The 21,839-nt window shown below is 42.9% G+C and overlaps 2 protein-coding genes across 4 annotated transcripts; both read right to left on the reverse strand.

The window, feature by feature from the left end:
• Positions 1 to 1,218: 1,218 nt before the first annotated feature.
• Positions 1,219 to 5,937, reverse strand: Tmem126a (transmembrane protein 126A). Of its 3 annotated transcripts, XM_085683029.2 has the most exons (6): positions 5,768 to 5,795; positions 4,260 to 4,355; positions 4,092 to 4,162; positions 2,157 to 2,350; positions 1,919 to 2,033; positions 1,219 to 1,465 (listed from the first exon to the last, which is right to left on the reverse strand). In XM_085683029.2, the coding sequence occupies exons 4-6, from the start codon at positions 2,224 to 2,226 to the stop codon at positions 1,273 to 1,275; spliced, it is 378 nt and encodes a 125-aa protein (XP_085539155.1). In that variant the 5' UTR covers positions 2,227 to 2,350; positions 4,092 to 4,162; positions 4,260 to 4,355; positions 5,768 to 5,795; the 3' UTR covers positions 1,219 to 1,272. The 3 variants fall into 3 exon arrangements, with proteins under 3 accessions (XP_085539155.1, XP_048291130.1, XP_048291129.1); XM_048435173.3 differs by lacking the exon at positions 4,092 to 4,162 and having other exon boundaries at positions 5,792 to 5,937; XM_048435172.2 differs by lacking the exon at positions 4,092 to 4,162 and having other exon boundaries at positions 5,768 to 5,923.
• A 6,945-nt stretch (positions 5,938 to 12,882) lies between these two features.
• Positions 12,883 to 21,094, reverse strand: Tmem126b (transmembrane protein 126B). Its single transcript, XM_048435175.3, has 5 exons — positions 20,948 to 21,094; positions 18,154 to 18,269; positions 15,335 to 15,525; positions 14,128 to 14,239; positions 12,883 to 13,204 (listed from the first exon to the last, which is right to left on the reverse strand). The coding sequence occupies exons 1-5, from the start codon at positions 21,026 to 21,028 to the stop codon at positions 13,021 to 13,023; spliced, it is 684 nt and encodes a 227-aa protein (XP_048291132.2). The 5' UTR covers positions 21,029 to 21,094; the 3' UTR covers positions 12,883 to 13,020.
• Between the last annotated feature and the right edge of the window lie 745 nt (positions 21,095 to 21,839).

The raw sequence follows: 21,839 nt of genomic DNA on the forward strand, positions 1-21,839 counted from the left end.
AACAAATCATCTTGCATTCCAGAATCTGTGCTAAATTTCACTTACAGCTTAATAGCAGCCATGTTTTGTTATTGATGGAGACAAGGCATTGCAGTGTATGTAGGTCAAGCTATTCTCAAACTTGGGACAATGGCCCTGCCTTTTCCTCCCAATTGTTAGGCATGCCTGGTAGTTTGCTTTACACAGAAGCCTATTTCACATGCAAAGCTGCCTTTTCAAAATCAACAAGTCACAGTTGATTGAAGGAATAGTTAAGATAAACTTATGAACGAAACTACTTAGAAACTACTTAGTATGGTTTTAGAGATGGTTACACTCTTCTGTGGTGACTAGCTGCTTCATGGAGTATTGATTGATCTAGTGTGCATTACTGAGACTGTGTCCACAGCTCGTGATCTCAGGCTTATAGCTAGTGGCTCATATTAACAGTACGGGTATTTATCATCACAGAAATTGGACAGTGTGCATTCAATGATGCCATAGTAGTTGTTTAAACAAGAAGGCTACAAAGCCCCTGGGAAGAAGACAGATGACTCCAGAACCATACATGATCTAAGAAAATGACTTCACGAGCATACTTCAGAAAGTAAAAATGGGACGGTTGGCTGTGAGCGAGGTTACTCAGGAAGGTAGTGAATTATAGGCTAACAGGCTTAGCACCATACATGGGGGAGAAAAGCTCAAGCCTGAGAGTCTAAAGAACTTAAAAAGGTGATTTTCTAAACTCTGTAGCTCCCAAGACGTAAGCTGGGATTGATCCTTTGAGTAAGATGAGTTGTACTCATGGAAACAGCCTGAGCAGAGAATAAGAAAGCATAAGGAACATGCTGTATTTATAAGTCAAAACAAAATAATAACCAAAAGCCACCTTTCCTTCCCGTTTGGCTTTGTTCATAATTGCTATGTAGTTATTTCTCTTCTTGGCTGGAGACCAAACTAAATGTTAATGTAAAGGAGTGGTACTGGCAGTGGTTAAGAAACAGTATTGGGCAAACTAGAGAGATTATGTTCTTTTTCATTTGTTTTTGTTTTTTTTTTTTTGAGCTAGGAATTAAACCTAGGTCCTCTTGTATGACAAAACAACCATTCTGCCACTAACTTACATCCCCAGCCTTAAAACTATGCCTCTTTAGTTTTTATTTTTGGGGTTCTAACTTTTGTTGCTCCATAGTCTTTCTTGCAGGTCAGAGTCATCTTATAAAAAATTACAAGTCTGTATTTTTAATATAAGAGACAGATTATTTTATTTCTGTTGTACATATTTGCTTCAAGTCAATGCATTTCTGAGCCAGGTTCAGGTAGCTGAAGGGCCTTTATGAGGAGATTATATTGTTTGCCCCCAAGGTATGCTCCAAACACAGTCTGAAGTATAATGGGAAATAACATCTTTCTACAGACAGGTTTAGAAACTGTAATCCAGTAATTTAAGATGTTTCCTTTCTGTGGCAGAGGGCTTGATTCATACCTGTAAGAAAACATATTGATCATCAGACATGTACATCTTAATAAGTCTTAATCTTAAGGTAAAAGTATCTAAAAGACAATGGGAGTCTTCCTTTTTTTTTATTGGCATATATTACAAGAGTTCAGAGAATAACTGGAGTGATTACAGGTAGCAGTTTGTGACAGCATTTTCCTTTAGGACACGTGTGGCGACTCTTAGACTATGTTATATGAACAGCTGTTACTGCTGGACCTACAGCACCCGGAGTGGTTTGTTTTGTAGCAAGGATTGGATACACTGAAGGCCAGTGGCATGAACTGTAGAGATAAAGCATGACAGAGGACGGCTATAAAATTCCTGAGAAGGGAAACACCGCCTCTGGTCTAAATGACTCAACATGACAGTGTATTTTTGGTTCTGAGTTTCTTAGGTAGTCATATAAATAAAAGTTTTTAAATTAGAAACCAGTCCTACCTGGCAGCAAGGCCTCCATTCACAGGTATAGCCAAAAGGATAGGGTATACACCACCCATGCCAAAACCGACTAGTGCGCCCCGGGTCACGGCACAGGTCTCACAGTTCAAGTCACCTGGGAGAGGAATTACGAAAGTGATGCTGAGGATTGTTTAAGCAAACGCGAATTGAAAGTTTACATTCTATTTTCAGTGACACAGCAGAAAAGGCAAACTAGGGATATCGAGATAAAGCATACCTGTACTCAAAGGTAAACTTATAAAACCTGTAAAAGTCAGGCTCGCTGTCATAAATGGCATCAAGGCCATTGGTAAGCTAGAAGCTAGGCGGGCTTGTGTCACATGCAGGATGCGCCGAAAAAGACTGTTTGCTATTAGGCCACTGAAAGCAGCATTAAGTCCGACATATGTGGATCCATGCTGAAGCAGATACCTGAGGGCGAGGAAAAAACCGTTTCCACAATTTGGTTAAGTTCTTCAATTTTGATATGTTATAGAACTTACTAGCACACTGGGAAGAATTAGACATCTCTTCCCCTTACAGGGCCATAAAACCAAAATTAAATTATAGCTTCACATCTACATTTTTATTCTAAAAAGGCTTTTGAATTTGGGCAGCGTATTTGGGCTACATACATTTTGTGATTTTAATGAAGAGCCTTGCCTGAATTATGTAAGAGGGAGCAGCTCTGAAGTGGGAGATGCCTGGCTCTTTTGAGTTCACATATTTAAGAATACAACACATTCTAAGGTGTTACTACTGACTTATACCCCTAATGTCTATAAAGAACTTGCTTCAGCATTTGGGAGGCAGAGGCAGGCGGATTTCTATGAGTTCGAGGCCAGCCTGGTCTACAGAGTTAGTTCCAGGACAGGCACCAAAAACTACAGAGAAACCTTGTCTCGAAAATAAAAAAATAAAAAAAGAACTTGCTTATACACAGATATATATTCAACTTTGTTTCAGTAGTATGGAATTAATGTATTTCCTTTTACTCTTTCCTTAAGTGTTAATATTATCCAGATTAGGAAACTGGGGTAACTGACATTTAAGTGAAACAATATGTTAGGTAGTTTACAATAACTCAGTGATGAACATTTTATTGGTAATTTGAGATAAGTAGAGAGATAGATTTTAAGACAAAATATATGCTCTATATGTTTAATTTTGGGGAGAAATACCTAAAAGCACCAGTACAACTAGAATAAGCTCTTCAGCTAAACTTTAGTGTGGTTTCTAGCATTTGTGTTGTGATCTGCAGTGTGGCTCCCTGGTGGATGTTTCTCATTTCTCAACCCATCAGAGTAACCCTAAAGGTGCCTCCCCCAGGTCCTGGAGTTTGTGCTTATTTTAAAAAGCTTTTCTAGGACATGATACCGAGCATTCGTGTGTGAGATGATGCTTTCCTGACCTCCCACTTGGCATTCGTGTCTGCCATTTCATTGACTGAGCACTAGTTCCATAAAGGTGACTTGTTGCTACAGTGACGAGAAGAGCTGCATTCTACCGTGGAGATTCTCCTAGTTGGCTACATGGGAAGAGTGAGTTGATGTTTTCACAGCTCTAGAAATGGCTCAGGAAATTCTAGACAGCTACAGCCCCAACGTGAGAAGCCTGTTTTTTGTAGGGGTTAAAGAAACAGGGAACTTGCACACTTTTTCAAATATATAAAAGTCACAAAATGGGAGTCATTCCTATTTAACCGTGGGAGCCAATGCTTAGAAACAGTGGCGCTGAAACCTGAAAAGAACCAGGTCTCGCAGCTAATCTGTAGTTTGCTGTGGCTTTAAAACGAAACATTTTTATTGCTTCCAAGCTAAATCTTAACCTTACAATACCAGATCAATTCCCACTGCCCTTTTTTAATTTGTTGGAGCGCCTACTGGTAGCCCGGTTTCTTCCTTTGTTTCTGTCGTCCAGGCTTTCCCTACCTTGTGTAGGTTTTCTGTCTATCTCAAGAAACAGCGCCAGGAAACAACTAAATGGGGTGTCTGTGTAAGGGGCACATAGTTGCTGAAATGTACCAAGTTCTCAACTACATAGGTTAGGTTCTCTGCTGTAAGACGGTAAGTGCCAGCAAAAAGTGGAATTGGTGTGGTTTCCACACCGGAAGACACAGCAATCTCCAAAGTAATATTTTACATCTCAGCTCCCCTGTGATGCCTCTACTTACCAGAGTAACTTACTATTCTGGTTCTTTTCACTGGTGCCAATCGCCTACTTTAAATCTATTCCCCAAACTGGCTGGAATAGACAATAACATTAGTTGGATCAAGTTTTTCCTGCTTAAAACCCTGCGACATCTTTCTGATAGAGACATTTTAATACTAAGGGATCTTACCTTTCTGATTCCGGAAGTTGTTTAATTTTTCTGGATATGATATTAAATATTAGGTCGTCTTTGATAGTACTTTGTTTATGCTCTTCCATCTTGGACCTAAAAAAACATAAAAATCCCATTTTAAAATATCTCTACAAAGAGTCTCCTGAGGTACCTTCGAAAGTTGCAGATTAACTTCATATTCTGAAAAGTCAGTATATATGCAGCATACGAACAGAACATCCCCGCCCCCCAGGAAAGCACAGCAGAAGCCTGAACATGAAAAACAGTGCATGCGTTTCTAAGAAATACATGTCATAATCCTTATTTCCTAAGCAGTTTATAACAGGCATGAAACAAAAATTACAAAATGTTTAATTCAGACATGACGACATGCCTATAGTTGTCGCACTTGGCTAGACCCAGGAGGATCAGCTCAGGACTATCCTTAGCTACATATGAGTTTGAGGTCAGCATGAGCTACATGAAAACTTACCACAGAAAAAAACCCCAAAGAACTGTGTTCAGTAGACAAATGGGAAATACAACCACCAACCAGTACACTTTGATAAAATGTTAGCCATTAGGGGGATACTAAGATCACATAGATCTATCATTAGCTACTCAGGTTAGTTAACATTAGACAATGTCCTGGAAGCACGCAGGAGGCTGTGCCATGCTGCCGATGGAGCTATAAACTGTACTTCAAGTGAGTGTAACCACTTTGTTAAAACCATTTGGGGTCAGGAAGTGGCACTATTGGAAAGGACAAGAATTAGGGCCTCAGGTTCTCCAGCTCTCACGAAAGGGCTCCAGTTCCAGGAAATGGATACCCTCTTCTGACTTCCATGGGCATTGCAGATGTGAGTACTAGGCCATACTTGGACACACATATACACATGATTAAAAATAAAATTTGGAGCTGGAGACACGACTGAGCAGTTAAGAGCACCAGTTGCTCTCCCACAGTTCCGAGTTCAAGTCCCAGCACCCAGCTGTAGCTCCAGGCCAGGGTGCTCTGAGGCCCTCTTCTGGCCTCTGCAGGCACTGAATAGACGTGACAGGCACTTTAGACTGAATATGGCCCACTTACCAGTAGTTTGCTGATCTCTGTACCAGATAGGGTGAATGTCAAAATGGCAAATGAGTTTTTGTGTACAAAAATTAAAAAAAAATACTTCCGGGTGGCAGTAACGAAAAGCAAAGACCACCTGCGGTGACACCTGTAACACTAGCCTTTGGGAAGCGGAGGCAGGAGGACTGTCCGTTTCTGAGCTACAATTTATTTCTCAAAAAATAAATCGAAATACTACGCATATTTTTCGAAAATGTCTGCATAAAAAATGTAACATCGGAAAATTAAAGTTAGTTAAGTTTACCCTGTAAATTGACAGTACTTCTGAGATTAAACAATAAATATAGCAAGGCGGTCTCCTCTAGGGTGGAGAGGGAGGAGGGGCTCAGCATACACAGCTCCCCCGCCGTCGTTGTCACCCGATGCATCTGCCGACAGTGGCGTGGTTACTCACCACTCCGCGGGATGAGAGCCGCACCTTATGCCCTCCTTCCAGCCGCCGGAGCTCGCCGAGGGTCTCCAGCGCCCGGGTTCACCACAACCTTCCCTCGGGTCGCCTGGGCTCCATCTTTGGCTGACACGTGACCAAGTCGCTGCTTCTGCTTCCTGGGGAGGGACTTCCGGTCCGGGATCAGCGAAGGCGGGCGGCTGCAGAGGTCCACGTCCTGCCGGCAGAAGCCGCCATCCCCTGGGGCTGGCAGCCCGAATCCTCCCCAGCTGCTCCGGCAGTGAAGTTAGCCCAAGACTGAGAAGCCTTTTCTCCATCGACGGTCGCTTGAATCGTCAGCTCTATGTGCCACGCTGTGCTGTGGGTGACTGTCAGCGGAAGGGGAGCAAATCCATGCGAACCCTCGTTTGCCTCAAGCATTCCCGGTATCCTCCAGAACACTGCTTAAACAGGGTTGGGTGAAAGTAGTGAAAAAGTAACTTCAGAAGCAAGGAAGCCGGGTGGGATAGCGCACGCTTTAATCTCAGCATTCAGGACCCGGGGACAGGGGGATCCCCCTGACTTCCAGGTCAGCCTAGTCTCCACAGTTGAGTTCCAAACAAAGCAGCTTGGGGATCTAGGGTCTCTATATATAAAGTCCGCACAGCTGGTAACCCTTGTCATGAGCCATACCTCTGAAGACTTCAGTCTCAGTTCTCATCTGCCTATTTCTAGATCTATAAAACGGGAAGAGACAAAATTCTTTAACTGGTTATTTTGTAAAGTTGTGAATTCAGTCGATAAAAATGCCTACCAATTGCTTGGAGAGTCCTGGGATTTTATCATATAAGAATGAGTAGATTCCCCGGAAAACTTTTGAGAGGTAAAATCCAGAAATTACTCAGATTCTTGTGGAAACAAACCTGGTCCTCTGCAAGAGCAGCAGCTGCTTTTAACCACCGAGCCCTTTTCCCTGGGAGTAGGCTAGCGCTGATACTACTGAGTGTAACTGAGCAACTGTTCACTTCTCGCTTTTTTGGGGAGAGTTTGTATAATTTTGACATTATTTGAATATTTGGTAAAATGACCGCGGAAGACTTCTGAACCTGGACTTTTCCTGGTTGGGAGGATTGTAACTCTAAATCCAGCATCTATATAGACATTTGAGTGCTCTACTTACAGATATCTTTTAGATTGAACTTTGCAAGTTTTCACAGGACAAAATAAAATGTGGGTTTTTGTTTTCAAATTGAGTTTTTTCTTCTCTGCTATTCATTATCTCCTTTCTTATTTTTATTTAAGTTTTCTCCGTCTTTTTCTAGTTTCTTAAGGATGTGCATAAGTGAGGTCACTGGTTTGAGATCGCTTTACCCTTTGGGATGCGTGTTAATGTCAGAAATCCCCCCCTCAGTACCTCTCTTCTCCCACAGATTTTTGAAATTTAAAATTACCTATATTCAGTTGAAAAGTCTTGTGATTTCTCTTAAGTTTCTTGACCTGTGGATTATCTGGAAATGTCTTGGTTTTCTAATCTGTTTTTAAATTTCTGGTTCAGTTCTTTTATAGTTGGAGGACATACTTGGTAGGGTTTGAATCCTCTTAAAGCATATTGATATTCCTAGTGCAGATTCTGCTCCAACTGAGTGTTTCATGTGTGCATGGAAAGAATATTTACTCTTCTGTTGTGACAAGAATTCCAGAAAGCAGCAATTACGACAAATTGGTGATTGTGCTCCTTTGCTTGGAGAGGTCTGTGTGGCCTGAGACTCCTGGGAATACAGATGATTGTCTCAACTTCCTGAACAGCTGGAAATACAGGCACATGCCACTGTGCCCAGCAGACAGTATTGAGTGTTTTTCATTCTTTCTAATTTATGCCAGCTTTTCAATTAAGTCACAAGTTATTGAAATTTCCAACCTTTATAGGGAATTTCCCTTTTCTTTTTCATTCTTCATACATTTTCAAGTTCTATTATTATATGATTAAAAGACCAGTGATCCTTGTGTCCTTGTGAAACAGCCTCCTTGTTCCTTGGCACTACTATTATAAAACCTGTTTTAGTATTAACACACCTGCTCCCAAATTCAAGTGGTTTCAGTATAGGAGAGGCTTCCCCTTGTGTGTGCACACACGTGTTCCCGCTCCAGAGGCAGTGGGACCTGGGAGAATGGAGCTGATAAATGAGGCCTTCAGGAGTAAGATTAGTACCCTTATACAAGAGGCTGCGGAGACCCCTTTTGTTCCATGAACTAACACAATGGAAAGGAGCCAGTTTTGATCTAGAAGGCAGGCCTTCTCTAGACACCTGTATCAGTTAGGGTCACTACTGCCGTGATGAAACACTATGACCACAGCAACTTAGGGAAGTTGGAGATGGTCACGCCAAGTGAACTGCCAGACTCAGAAGTCACATAAAATCGCATGCATGTGTGTGGTGCTTGTCTGTATCCACGCACTGACACCAGAGGAGGGTGTGAGGTCTCCTCCATCACTGTCCTCCTTTTTAAGCAGGGCCTCTCATTGAATTGGATCTTGTGTCTTTTGACAATGCTGGCAGATAAAGTCCCAATGTTCTTTTTGCCTCTGCCTCACTCAGCACTGGGGCCTACTGCCAATGGCCATCCCAGAGGAGCAGCTGGTGGCAACTGAAGTTCTCCTTCAGTGGGGTGTCAGCCCACTAGGAGAAACTGATTGACCAATCTCGCCCAGGCAAGGCCATGACACTGCAGACCCCAGAATGTCTTTTGCTTCTGCTGTGCCTTTATATGTTTGCTGCAGCTCTTTCTCTGGTATCCAGCATGGTGAGTGGATGTGGGGAGATCTCAGCTGTCTGTAATGTTTAGCTCTTAGAAACATCCCATTCTCCTGGGCATTTTTATCTGTGGATTGTCAAAAAGGACCCCTCCCTAAGCTGTACTGTCTAAATTGATAATAATAATGATGCCCTATACAGAGTTTTGATGAATAAAAATATAAAAGGATATGTTTCGCAGCCTGGGCCTAAGAATTTCACCTAAGGAAGAGCATAGATTATAGCCTAAGTTAATGATTAACAACTGAGTCCAGTTAGTTTAAACTCTTTTACCCTTAATGCTGGGAGATGTGCACACAGGTTTCAGAGGGCATCACAGCTGAAACAAAGCTTTGAAAATAACAAAGTTAGACGAAGATGTTCTTATTAAATAGCTTTGAGGTGAAAAAAAAAATCCCAAGAAGACAACGTAAAGTTTTAGAAAGGCACATAGTTGAATGCCGAACTTGCTAAGATCAGGGCACAAGAACAAAGCAGCCCAGTTATCCTTGGCTGGTGTACCTTTCTTGCTAGGATCGGTTGGTGACAAAAGGTGATAATTAATTCATTATATTAGATTTCTGCCCTCAATCTCCTGATATAAAAAACTATTGGTGAGTGGGTATGTACCCTAAAGATTTAAAGTAGAGCTGACTGATTGTTTTTCATATTGAAAAGTTTAGGTTTGTGATTCCTTTAAGATTCCTGGTAAGATTCCCTTTCAAGATAGGTAATAAAGTGATCGGTCCTTTCCTTGTAACTGCAAAATGCAGCCTGTCAGTAAGAGACCTGACAAGAACACCTTGCTTACCCACACAATGAGTCTACAACAAGTTGGTTGGGTATGAATGCATGCAAGTCTTTGGGATAATTTGTTTTTCACCTGTAATATATAAAATGTTTAATCATGTAAGAGATATGGAAAACATGCTGGTTTTACTGTTTGTTTTATATTCATTGAAATCATTCACTTGAGAAACAGAATGTAACCACACTGTAATTCCTATATTGTCTGAAAAACTTAGTTGCAACAGAGCATATAAGCTGTAGAAAGAAAGTATACAGTAGAGAAAGAACATAGAAAAAATGAGAGAACAGAGAATAAAGGAAGCCATCAAGAGAGTGTTTCTTTCCCTAAACCCTCTCAGACAGAAAAGTCTAGCTTAGGCCAACTCCGTGGATTCCTCTCAAAGCCTCGTACTGCTTGAGATTTGCCCCCCAGACAGAAGTAGACTAAAGGCATGCATGGGGGCACGACCAGCTTGTTATGTGGATGCTGGGATCCAAATCTGGTCCTCAAGTTTCAGCAACAAGTGCACTCGATGTTTGAGTGGTCACTCTAGCCTCAGAAAAGATGATTTGAAGTAGATAAGGTACAGTGACTCAGCTTTCAAAATACAGGGGAACTGAAGAAAGGTCAACCCTGCTGTATTTCCAAGGTTACCAGTTTCTAATATAATCATAACAAGCATGAACTATGGGATTTTATTCCATACTTTGTCAGTGTTCATTCACAACTGAAAGACTCAGCAGATTCCAAAAGAGAAGGTGCTGTAAATTCTTCAGATTCCGTCCGTCCTTAGGACAGTGACTGAATAGCTACACTTCTGGTTTCTCATATATGACATGCAGTTATGTGGTGAGTATTTCAATTGTAAGTGAAGGTAATTCGTAAATAAGAGTGCTTAGCATACTGATTCAGGGTAGAGAGCAGAGGGATGCTTTTCTGAAGGAGGCATGGTGTCCTTATGTTCACAGATAACTGTAGATGAACTTTCAGTTCCAATGAAAAACACAGAGGCTTATATTACTTATAAACTGTTTGACCTACTAGCTCAGGCTTATTACCTAGCTTTTACAACTTAAATTAAGCCACAATTTTTATCTATGCTTAGCTACATGGCTTGTTACCTTTTCTCAGTAAGGCATTCCCATTTTGTTTCCTCTGTGTCTGGCTGGTGACTGCTTTCTCTGCCTTTCCTCTTCCCCAAATTCTCCTAGTCTGGTCACCCCTCCTAGTCTTCCTGCCTGGCTACTGGCCAATCAGTGTTTTATTAAACCAATACAAGTGATGGCAAATCTTTACAGTGCAAGAGCATTATCCACAGCAGATAATGTAGGGGAAACAGGAGTGTTAAACACAAAGGGAGAGATGTATAATCTGTTTCCACCCAGAAAACTGGGAGTGGACATGGTTAACCTTTGTATTATCTGTGTGGCCGAGACCACATTGGATCTTCCCCAAGACCCTTATTTTGAGCTTGTTTTTCTCAGTCAACCTATTAAAACCTATCTTTATGGAAGATGTTACTTTCAGAGTTTCATTGTAGTCTTAAACTTTATTACGCACATGAGATTGAGTTAATTATCACTAGGAAACTTTTTACTAATTTGTGCTGTCCTTAAATATGCCTAAACTACACAAGGTCAGACCCTTGAAGTTTGAGCCAACACCTGCTACTGAGTCTTGTTGAACTGAACTGCCTTCTGTCCTGTCTTGGATCCTCTGCTGGCCCTGGTGGTTGCAGAGATCCCTGACTGCTGCCCCATGTATGGAGTCTGACCCTTGGAGAAGGTAAGAAAATCTTTCGGTAAACAGAAGCGGAGAGTGGGAGTTACAAGTAGGAAGTAGGAGAGTAGGGGTTACAAGTAGGAAGTGGGAGAGTAGGAGTTACAAGTAGGAAGTAGGAGAGTGGGAGTTACAAGTAGGAAGTGGGAGAGTAGGAGTTACAAGTAGGAAGTGGGAGAGTAGGAGTTACAAGTAGGAAGTAGGGGTTACAAGTAGGAAGTAGGAGAGTAGGGGTTACTCTCACTCATGGGGTCCCAGCCGTGAGAGTGAGATAAGCATGGTTCTTCTCGGTCCTCTGATGGAAAACATTTGATGTGATTGAGATACCTGTGACGATCCAAGGGGCAAACTATTCAGAGCAACAGCTCTGCAACTTCGTACCGATGACCATAACATTCAATCCTTGGTTTCCTAAACAAGGAACCATTGATGTTGATTTAATTGGAAGAGCAGAGGAGCAAATGCAAAAGGAGCCAGAAAGGGGGGATAAAAATTCCTGTTAATTATTTTGCAGTCTGGACTGCAGTAATGTATTGCTTGGACCCTCTCATGAAGACCATTAAAAAATGCCAGCTGTAATCTGACTTTTTTGGGGCTGTGAGCTCACACAGGCTTATTAATTCTAAGACTGGCATTAGCTTAGGCTTGTTCCTAACTAGTTCTTATAACTTAACCCGTACTTTTTAATCTGTGTTCTTCCACAGTTTTGTTACCTCACTCATTACTGCCCAACCTGCTTCCTCCGCATATGGCTGGTGACTCTCTCTTGCTTAGGTTCCTTTTTTTCTTCCTCTCTCTCCCCAGAAATCCCACCTATCCTCTCCTGCCTAGCTATTGGTCATTCAGCTTCTTATTACACCAATCACTGCTACGCATGTACGACATAGTGTACAAATATTCCACACCAGGACAGATCTTTTGGACCAGTTTCTGTTGGTACTGAGTCAGGTGAGTTCAGGGCTAGCCCTCCTATGCAATCTGACCAGAACTCAGAGCCCTCCAGCTCTGTGGCCCTTTCTGCTGTCCAGTTCTGGCCCAGTGGGGAGGGGAGTCTGCCGGCATCGCCTGAGTTAGGTAGCTCCACTGCTGCATGGCCCACTGCAGCTTGGCTGCCCCTAGGCTTTGGTTTTGTTCTCTTACAATAGGAAAGACCTAGTATGGATTGATCAATGGTCCCTTCATAGAGAAAAATTAAACCAGGTTATACATTACTCCCTTTGAAGAGACAATCCTGTGTGTTTAACACTCCTGGCTTCCCTAATGCTTATCTGTGAGCACAAGGACCTCCTATTTTCCCCTTATGAACTTCCAATTCCTCCTTCAACATTTAGCTCATGTTACTTCCCCATTACATCATCTGCCTAAACAGTTAACAGTTACAACCTCAGGTCCCTCACATATGTGTATCTCTCAAACCATCTTATACTATCTGCTCAGATTTCATATTCCTCTTCTGAGAGGTCTTTAGGGCTCATTCTGTACAACATGCACAGTCCCAGATACATACTAATTGGCATAGGTAAGACCCAAGGTGCCAAATCCATTTTTTTCTTTTTTTTAAAAAATTTATTTATCTATCTATCATGTATACAGATTCTGCCTGCATACCAGAAGAGGGTACCAGACCTCATTACAGATGGTTGTGAGCCACCATGTGGGTGCTGGGAATTGAACTCAGGACCTCTGGAAGAGCAGTCAATGCTCTTAACCTCTGAGCCATCTGTCCAGCCCCACCAAACCCATTTGTATACATAACAAAGAAAGAAGGATGAAACTTGCACTTGTTTTCCATTTGTATTTACCGAGAGTCTGATACACAGTAGTCAAAAGGAGCAGCGCTCCTTCCCATTCTTTAACCAGCACCAGAGTCCCTTACAAAAGAGTCCATTCTGCCAGCCTGGCCTTCTCTGATTCTTTGGTTAGTCTCCAGGCACAGATTTTGCACGTAGTTTTTCACTTAAAGCATAGTGGAATAAGCCATGAAGCATTCCAAAAATTGTCTGAAATACTAGAGGAACGCACATTAGTTTGACCCTGTTGTGACACAGGAGTATCCAGTGGAGTATGACTCTTCCTTTTGGAGGGAGTGGAACGGTATGATACCTGAAAATGAAAAAGAGTTGACCATGTCTCCTGGACTGATAACTAGTCCTTCCAGTACTAGTATATTATACCAAGTATATGTTAGCAGGCTATTCTGTTTGGATTAGCCTGTACCTAAAGAAAAGGGAGAGTTTATCGGCACCCCCCCCCCCCCCAAAGGAAGGAAGGAAGGAATAGAAGAAAAAGGGCTGGATAGCTGGATCAATAAAATGCTTGCCATGCAACCATGAGGACCAAAGTTTGCTCCCTCCCCAGAATCATCCAGGTTACAGAAAAACAGAAAGCCAGATGTTTTGACCATGTGCTTCTACCCCAGTGCTGGGGAGGCAGAGGCAGAAGGTCCCTGGGCTCACTGTCCAGTCAGCCCAACAGCAAGCTCTAGTTCAGCGGATCTCAACCCTCCGAGTGCTACAATCCCTTAATACAGTTCCTCATGTTCTGGTGACACCCCCCACCGTAAGATTATTTTTGTTGCTAATTTGTAAGTATAATTTTGTTGCTGTTATGACTAGTACTATAAATATCTGTGTTTTCTGATGAGCTTAGGCAATAACTGTGAAAGGGTTGTTTGACCAAAAGGGTTGGGATCCACTGCTCTAGACCAATGACAGTCCCTATTTCAAAAATATAAGGTGAACAGGCATTGAACAGGCATGTGTTCAATCCCAGCACCTGCAAAGGCAGGCAGCTTTCTGAGTTCAAGGCCGGCCTGGTATACATAGAGCGCTCCAGGCTATTCATGGCTGCACAGTGAGATCCTGTCTCAAAAACATAAAATCAGGTGGACAGCTTTTGAGAAATAACACCCAGGGTTGTCCTCTGCGTGCACACATACGCGCTCGTGTGCGTGTGCGTGCGCGCACACACACACCACATGGCGGGGGGAAGAATAAAGTAAAAAGAGAAGCAATGGACAGACTTACTTAACTGCCAAACGTCCATTTGTACGGAAAGCCAGCACCGTGGGGTATGTGACACCACATATTACGCCAATCAGTACACTTCTCCAAACACAGTTCTCCCTGCTTATGCTACCTGGAGAGTGAAAGCACAGTTGGTTTCCTTTTAAGATTTAAGATAACTGCAAAATGAAGCTGTCTCTCAAAGCGTAGTTTGCTGTCTGCAACCACAGTTCAACAGTGGGAAGAACGTTAGGAATCCAGTCTGTCACTTCACAGGCTGAAGTGGATCTTGGCTGTGGGACAACCCTTTTGTATGCTGTGAATATGTTTTATTCCCTTTGGTTAATAATATAGCTGATTTGGCCTACAGCAAGGCAAGATAGAGCCAGGTGGAAATCCAAGCAGAGATTCAGGGAGAATGGCGGAGTCAGATGCCAACCAGCCGGAGGAGGAGCATGAAGTGTTACAGCACAGGTCAAGCCACAAGACATGTGGCAAAACATTGATTACTAGAAATGGGTTAATTTAAGTTGTAAGAGCTAATTAGTAATAAGTCTGAGTATAGGGCAAACAGTTTATAATTAATATTAAGCCTCTGAGTGATTATTTTAAAAGCGGCTGTGGGACCGGGTGGAACAAAAAGCCTCTGTTTACACATTTTGCTTTAAAACTGTACTTATTATACTTTAAAATATGGAGAAATATCATTTATGTGTGCTTTTTAAGAAGCAATGTTCCATAAGAATACTAACCTATCACATCTGATACCTGAATTATAGGTGGATACACATACGTATTGTTTACGATGTGTTAGGTATACGCTAGGTACCAGGAATATAAGTGTCCTTAAGCTAGACCTTTTGGTGAAGCATGGTGTTACTTTAATCCTAGTACTTGGGAGGCAGAGGCAGGCAGACAGAGTTTGAGGCCAGTCTGGTCTCAGCCTGGTCTACAGAGTGAGTTCCAAGACAGTCAGGGCTACGGAGAAAAACCCTATCCTAAAAAACAGAAAGAGAGAGAGAAGAGACAGAGACATGGCTTCTAGTCAGCATATTAGGGAAGAAAGTCATTAGACGAACATTAAAGAAAAATGCTAAGAGGGGCTGGACTGGAGAGAGACCAGTATTTGAGTGCGTCTGCTATTCTCACAGAGGACCCAGGCTCAGCTCCCAGGACCCACATGGTGGTTCACAACCACTCCATTATGTACTGAAGAATTTACATTCACCTGACTGCAAAGCATCAGTTACAAAGAGCTTGAAGGTCACGATGGTAGACAAAAACGGAAGGGTAGTCAAGGATACACAGGTCTTCAGGGCTTCATGCTGAACCTTGAAACTGTTTCTGAAAATGATGTTTGCCAGTAGTCCAGATGTTGCACTAGTAGTCCCAAAGAATAAAGTTCCAAAAATATAAGGGCTGGTAGGACGAAAGAAAAATACTAGGATTAACACAACATTCTTGAAATGGATCTATTCTGTCTTCAGTAGTTAAAAACTATAACATATTTACCCAGCATCAAATATTTCTTGTTATTTGTAGGCACATATTTCTATATAGTATGGCAACCAGATTCAAAAGCCAAAAGGCCACACCTGAGATGGTCAGGTACCCGTCCAGACAGGCTGTCGCTACCCTAACAGAAGGTCGGGATGTTGCCTGAAAAGAGGTGCTGACTGAGCTAGCATACTGAGCACGAATGTGACAGCAAGTACAGGTAGGTGTGGGCGTGACTAAAAGCCACTCACCTGATTACCTAGGAAACAAAATGCTAATGATTTTACCCCTCAGTTTATGTTTTGATATATAAGGCTATTTGGAGAACAAAGCGAGAGGAAAATTCTTCAGCATGTGAACTCAGGACTTCATGAGGGATCACGGAGAGTCCCTCCTGATAAAGCCATGTGAGTTGTGTCTTTATTCCCACGCCAGTCTAGAGAGATAGTTTATGTTGGGGTCTGGTCAACAGAAATAATTTAGGGTCTGGGCTAGCACAGGACCCTGACAGTTATTAAAATAATTGCCTCAAAGGAAAAAAAAATGTTTGTTTAAGATCATCTAGAAAAGAAAGCTATTTTCACTTGGCTAGCCTGTCTAGAAAAGAATGAGTTGTGAATTGGGCCAGATACATTTGAAATAATTTGTCTATGGTTTATGAAACTTCACTGAACAAAATCTGACAGATTTGGTTTAGCTTAGTTCTGGCTCATACCCAAATCAATAAAGCTCTAAAATTTACCATTGTTTACATTATTCTTGAGTTACATGAATGTGCATCAGGGAGGGGGTACATGTGTGCAAGCATGAATGTGTCAGGGAGGGGCACACATGTGCAAACACGAATGTGTGTCAGGAAGGGACACACATGTGCAAACATAAATGTGTGTCAGGGAGGGGCACACATGTGCAAACATGAATGTGTGTCAGGGAGGGTGTACACGTGTACAAACATGAATGTGTGTCAGGGAGGGGGTACACGTGTGCAAACATAAATGTGTGTCAGGGAGGGGCACAAGTGTGCAAACATGAATGTGTGTCAGGGAGAGGCACACATGTGCAAACATGAATATGTGTCAGGGAGGGTGTACACGTGTGCAAACATAAATGTGTGTCAGGGAGGGGGTACATGTGTGCAAACATAAATGTGTGTCAGGGGGTGCATGTGTGTAAACATGAATATGAGGTTGATATTAGGGACTGTCCATCCATGAATGTTCTTTATTAATTCAGGCATGCTCAAAGACGACTAGTTTTGCCTGCCATTTTGCTCTGGAGATTGACTGTCTCTGTCTTCTAAGCCTGAAACTGCTGTATACCTTGAATTTCTATGGCTTTCTGGGGATTCAAACTGTAGTCCTCAAACAAAAAGAGCTTTGATCACTAAGTCACCTTCCCAGCCTTCTAAACTGACTTGAATCATAACTGCTCATCAGTAAAAGGTAAGTATCCTTCAAACTGGTTTCATATCAATTGCTTTTAATTAAAAAAAATCCGTACAACTAATATTTCAGCAATAAGTTTAGGTATTTTTTTTTGTTGTTGTTTAAAAGAAGCAAAAGAATGGGCTTTGTTCCCAGAACCCACATCTGAGGGCTTACAGTAGCCTCTAACTCTAGTTCAAGGGGATCCAACGCCTCTTTTTAGCACCGCCCCCATGCATGTGCTCACATAAACTGCATAGTCACACAAACACACAAATAAAAATAATATAAAAAAGAAGCAAAAAAAAATTATCCAGTCTAACAAACCACTGTTTCAATCCATTGTTGTTTCAGTCCATTGATATTCCTGTCCAGTTCTTAAAAGGTAAATAACTAAATAAAGCACCCTTCGTAACCAGCTCAGTAAGTAGCTTTTTCCTTCTTCATGAATTGTTTATCAGGTGTGTTTTCAGAACTTTTGTAAAGGCATCTTTTGGAACTCCAGTGTTGCCAGTGTTCCTAAATATATGAATATCCAGAAGATTCTCTTTTAGACCACAGTTTAAGACAGCAACTCAGGCTGCCATTGGAGCAAAGTAACTGCAAGAGAAATAGTGAAAGGCAATAGGAAAAACACTTTTGCAAAGTGTTATAGTGACTGTTAGAAAAAAATCCTAAGACGGGTGGCTCCGCCGGCGTAATGAAATCCAATTAGATCAGATCAAACCATTTTAAAATGCCCATCATTTTATTAAACACGGTGCTCTTGGGTGGCCAAGCGCATGGTGGGGAGACAGGAAAGCAAGGAGCACATGCAAACCCCTTGTTTCTCCTCTGGGAGCCCACTTAAACATCCTGTGGAATGATCCTGGGGGAGGGGTCAGGACCTGGCATGCTGGGATTTGGAGTTCAGGCTAATGCAACTCCCAGGCCAGGGGGCTGGGATAGATGCCAGGGGCTGGGGCTATGCTCCAGACTGAACAGTGACATTACCCATAAACAAAATTTGAAAAGACAAATAGAAGGAGCAAAAAGCAAGCAGTTTCTGAAACAAGCCTCAGAGGCCATGGTAATAGAAGGGACGCGCAGGTGACACTGGTGGCTCGGTCATGAGTGTGTCTCTTACTGTTTATTGAAACCAAGCGTCTTCCCCGTGACTTCGGCAATCATTGGTCTTGTGAGTTTTGCATCTCCTAGAGAAGGAATCAGCCGACCATGTGTATAAAGTGCCATCTTGATATCCTAGAAAACATGATGTTCCAGAGTCATAACAGCTCACTACGCTAACATGAAATAAAACTTCCTAAAGCTGTATTCATGCTAAAAACATTTAGAGTCTAGGAATGTTCTGGGTATTGTGGTATCTGCTTTCACAACATTTTAAGGAAATGATTCAATCAATATTTACTGGGCTCTTATCTGTTAAGACAATGCTTTTGTTTTTTGAGTTAAGCAAAAATTGAGAAAATGATTATTTCTATGTTTACATATGTGGTGGTTTGAGTAAGAATGGTCCCCATAGGCTCATATATTTGAATGCTTCTTCACCACGGAGTGGCAGTATATGAGGACTCAGAAAGATTAGGAGGTGTAGCCTTGTTGGAAGTGGACTTTGAGGTTTCAAAAAGCCCATGCTTTTGAACCCAGGGGTTCTCTCTCTCTCTCTCCCCTACCCCCAACCTCCTGCTGCTGGTGGATCAGGCTGTAAGCTCTCAGCTGCAGGCCCACTAAAATGATAATGCACTAACCCTTTGAAACCATAAACCAGCCCTGGATTAAATGCTTTACTTTATAAGGGTTGCTGTGGTCATGGTGTCTCTTTGCAGCACTAGAACAGTGACTAAGACAACAGATTAGAAAACTGAGCTTTAGTCAGGCCACTGAGATGATCTTTTTCTTTCAGTATAGCTTCCTCTGTTCATTCCCAAAGACAGAAGGACCTACTTGTTAATCCTCTCCTAGAGGCAGAAAGGGTACTTGCTTGTGGACAGCAATCTCCTGTCTTCTCTAATGAAAGGAGGAGCTCATTTTGTAGATTATTTTGGGGTAGGGGTGGTAAGAGAGAGTCAGAGTGCTTTGGCAAATAGAGAAGGAGATCGAAAATGGGTACTGTTCTAGCCTGGACAGAGACAGTGCGTCTTGGTTATCTTGGACTTTATGTTGTACATTCAGTTTCCTGTGGGAGAAGCAAGGCCTTTGTCAGAAATAGCTCTGGTATACCATGAAGCCTGGGTTCATGGCGGTGGACTCAGGGATTGTAAAGTTCCTGTGTTCCATGTGATAAACATATAGTCACCAACACTGAGAGAACGCAAGGGTTAGGCCAATTAACTGGTGAAAAACTAAAAAAATAAATTTCAAAACGATCTTTTCTGGATGTCTGGCTATGGGTCGGACTTTTAGGTCTTCGTGGGAACATTTGTTAAATTCTTTGGTACTCTGGCACTATGCAGCTTAAGAGTTTTTAATTTCATCCTAACAAGGAAATATGGACACTTCTTGCAAGTCCAAATTTCTGTTTGCAAAGGTTATTTCATCAGTGAGAGGTCTACTGGTTCAAACGTCAGTACTTTTTATCTTTTTGTTTTACATTTTCTGGATTAGTCAATAAATAGTTATAAAAAGACTCATTACAGATTACATGTTAATATTTATCACTTAACAGCATATATTAAACCTCAAATTAATGAAAAACCAATGGATCCAGACTCCAGGAAGTCAATACACACCAAGCATGGTTTCCTCGATCTTCATAAAGTAGTTTATAATAGATCAAAAGACCAGTTTCGCTGCCTCAAAACAGAATGGTATTCAAGTCAGTTCTTTTTCCTTAAACTATCTGAGGAAGATGGAGGGCACACAATGCTTTACAAATTAAAACTTTTTAAAGGAACTGGACTGAAATCTTTTGCTCTCCCTCTTCCCCGCTGTCCAAATGGAAATAGTTCCTTCTAACAGGGATTCCCTACCAAATCCAGCTAGTGTACTATGAAGGCAGGCATCAATAACATCATGGCAATAAAAAAACCTTACAGGATTTTTTTTTCCTGCTCTCATACAATTCACTGAACAGTCCTCTCCAGCACCGACAGAAAATTTCTAAGCCCTTAAAACAGCTCTGGGGAAAGGGGGACCCAGAATTATGGTTGCAGGACAGTAAATACTGAAATAATGAAAAGTGACAGCCAATATTTTTGGCGCCTGGTGTTAGCAAGGTTTTCACTACCCTCTCCTTAATTAAAGCAGACACAGACTATTAACTTTCCCAGAGGTTTTTTACTTATTTTTTGTAGTGTTGATATAAAATCCGGGGCTTCAGGCATGGTAACTGCACCATCCTAGTTTCCATAAGAAGGCTTTCAACAAGCGTTGACATGGAAGATTTTTGCCACAATCAATTTTTGATCTAAAAGTTGAGGAAGTTCAAAGTCATCCAACCGATCATATCTCCTTCCCTGTTAGTAAGTGCATTTGTGTAGGTGCATGGCTTGCAGCGTATTTTACAGTGTCTTGTATTCTTAAGTATATTTCTCACATGATTTATCCAGCACTGATGTATATCAGATTCCCAGGTAATCAAAAGAGTGAATGTCTTTAAGAATCCATCACACCGTGTTACTAAACCAGGACAAACAAAATCAATAAAAGGCAGAAATCTTAAACAGAACGAGAGCAGTAGAGGTCTGGCCATGTGGAGTTAGGCGAGAAAGTACTCCTAATTAAAGACAAGGCTTGTAAAACGTCCTCGAGAAAAAAGAACAAGCTACATTGAACCTGGAGACTTCAGGACTACGTGGGTAGGCACTGGAGACTTGATCACGCCCTGCATAAAGTCGGAGCCGTTTCTCTCTACGTGCTCAGATCCTTCCCGTGCACCATCTCCGAAGGGGCGACCCACACCGCCCCAGCTTCCCGCCTACCTGCGGCGCTTCTCCATCTCCCCTCTGCACCGCACCAGCAGCCCTCAATTCGGCCCCAGCTTGCGGCTTCGACGCCGCCATCTTGGTGCATCACGTGACTGGACGGAGGGTGTGGCCGGAGCGCCTGGGGCGGGACTTGAAGCTGACTGACTGTTCATTCCCCTGGCCGCGCCGGCTCCCACCCTGCCAAAAGTCGCGCTTTCAGATGGGCGGAGATTGGGCGTGGCGTCCTGAAACTGCAGCTTCTCATTGGCTCCGAGAAAGGCGCAGGCACCCGCGGGCCCGCCTCCGGCCCGCCAGGCTCGTCCTTCGCCTGCAATTTGTCAGCCCGGCCGCCTCTCGGCCAACCTGAAGGGAACCTGAGGTGGTTCAGGCTCAGGCCTGTTGCTGCGCGGCTTCTTCCCCGGGCGGCTGGGGTAGTCGAGCGCTGACAGCTCGCTCCTCAGGCCTGGTCGGTGTGTTAAGGCTGTGGCTTCTCGGGGTCCTCCCTAGAGCCTCCCGGCCGCCTCCCCGACGCGGCCAGAGCAGCGCGGACTAGCCTGCTAGTCCCGGTCTTCAGTCCCCCTCACAGTCCCCCCTCCAGCCCCGCTCGGAAAGGGTCCAGTTAGAAATCCCCTCTCCCGCCTCTTCCCCAGAAAAGCCCGGGTCGGCCAGACTTTCAGGGGTGGAGGGTGCTGCGAGGAGGCCAGGCGCGCTTCCGCGCACGTGAAATGCCCAGCAGCATCTCCCAGACCAGCAACCCCCGACCCTCCAGTCTCCATGTCTTAGACAAGCCAAATTCGAGAGTTATATAATTTCTAGTGCTGCTGTTTCTCTTGCCCGAGGAAACACTTCATCGCGTGGAGGGTGCAGGACATTTCGGTGCTCTTCTGTATAAGATCGGGGTGTGGGC

Source organism: Myodes glareolus, chromosome 24, assembly GCF_982192425.1.
Source record: "Myodes glareolus chromosome 24, mMyoGla1.1, whole genome shotgun sequence".
Taxonomy (NCBI): domain Eukaryota; kingdom Metazoa; phylum Chordata; class Mammalia; order Rodentia; family Cricetidae; genus Myodes; species Myodes glareolus.

Excerpts from the sequence above, each read along its gene's own strand:
- Tmem126a (XM_048435173.3), bottom strand. The coding sequence starts at position 4,348 with ATGGAAGAGCATAAACAAAGTACTATCAAAGACGACCTAATATTTAAT. Across the intron at positions 2,351-4,259 it reads CAACTTCCGGAATCAGAAAG|GTATCTGCTTCAGCATGGAT; the intron begins GTAAGATCCCTT and ends CCTCGCCCTCAG. Across the intron at positions 2,034-2,156 it reads AAGTTTACCTTTGAGTACAG|GTGACTTGAACTGTGAGACC; the intron begins GTATGCTTTATC and ends TTCCTCTCCCAG.
- Tmem126b (XM_048435175.3), bottom strand. The coding sequence starts at position 21,028 with ATGGCGGCGTCGAAGCCGCAAGCTGGGGCCGAATTGAGGGCTGCTGGT. Across the intron at positions 15,526-18,153 it reads ACGCTTGGTTTCAATAAACA|CCCTTATATTTTTGGAACTT; the intron begins GTAAGAGACACA and ends TCGTCCTACCAG. Across the intron at positions 14,240-15,334 it reads AACTGATGCTTTGCAGTCAG|GTAGCATAAGCAGGGAGAAC; the intron begins GTGAATGTAAAT and ends TTCACTCTCCAG.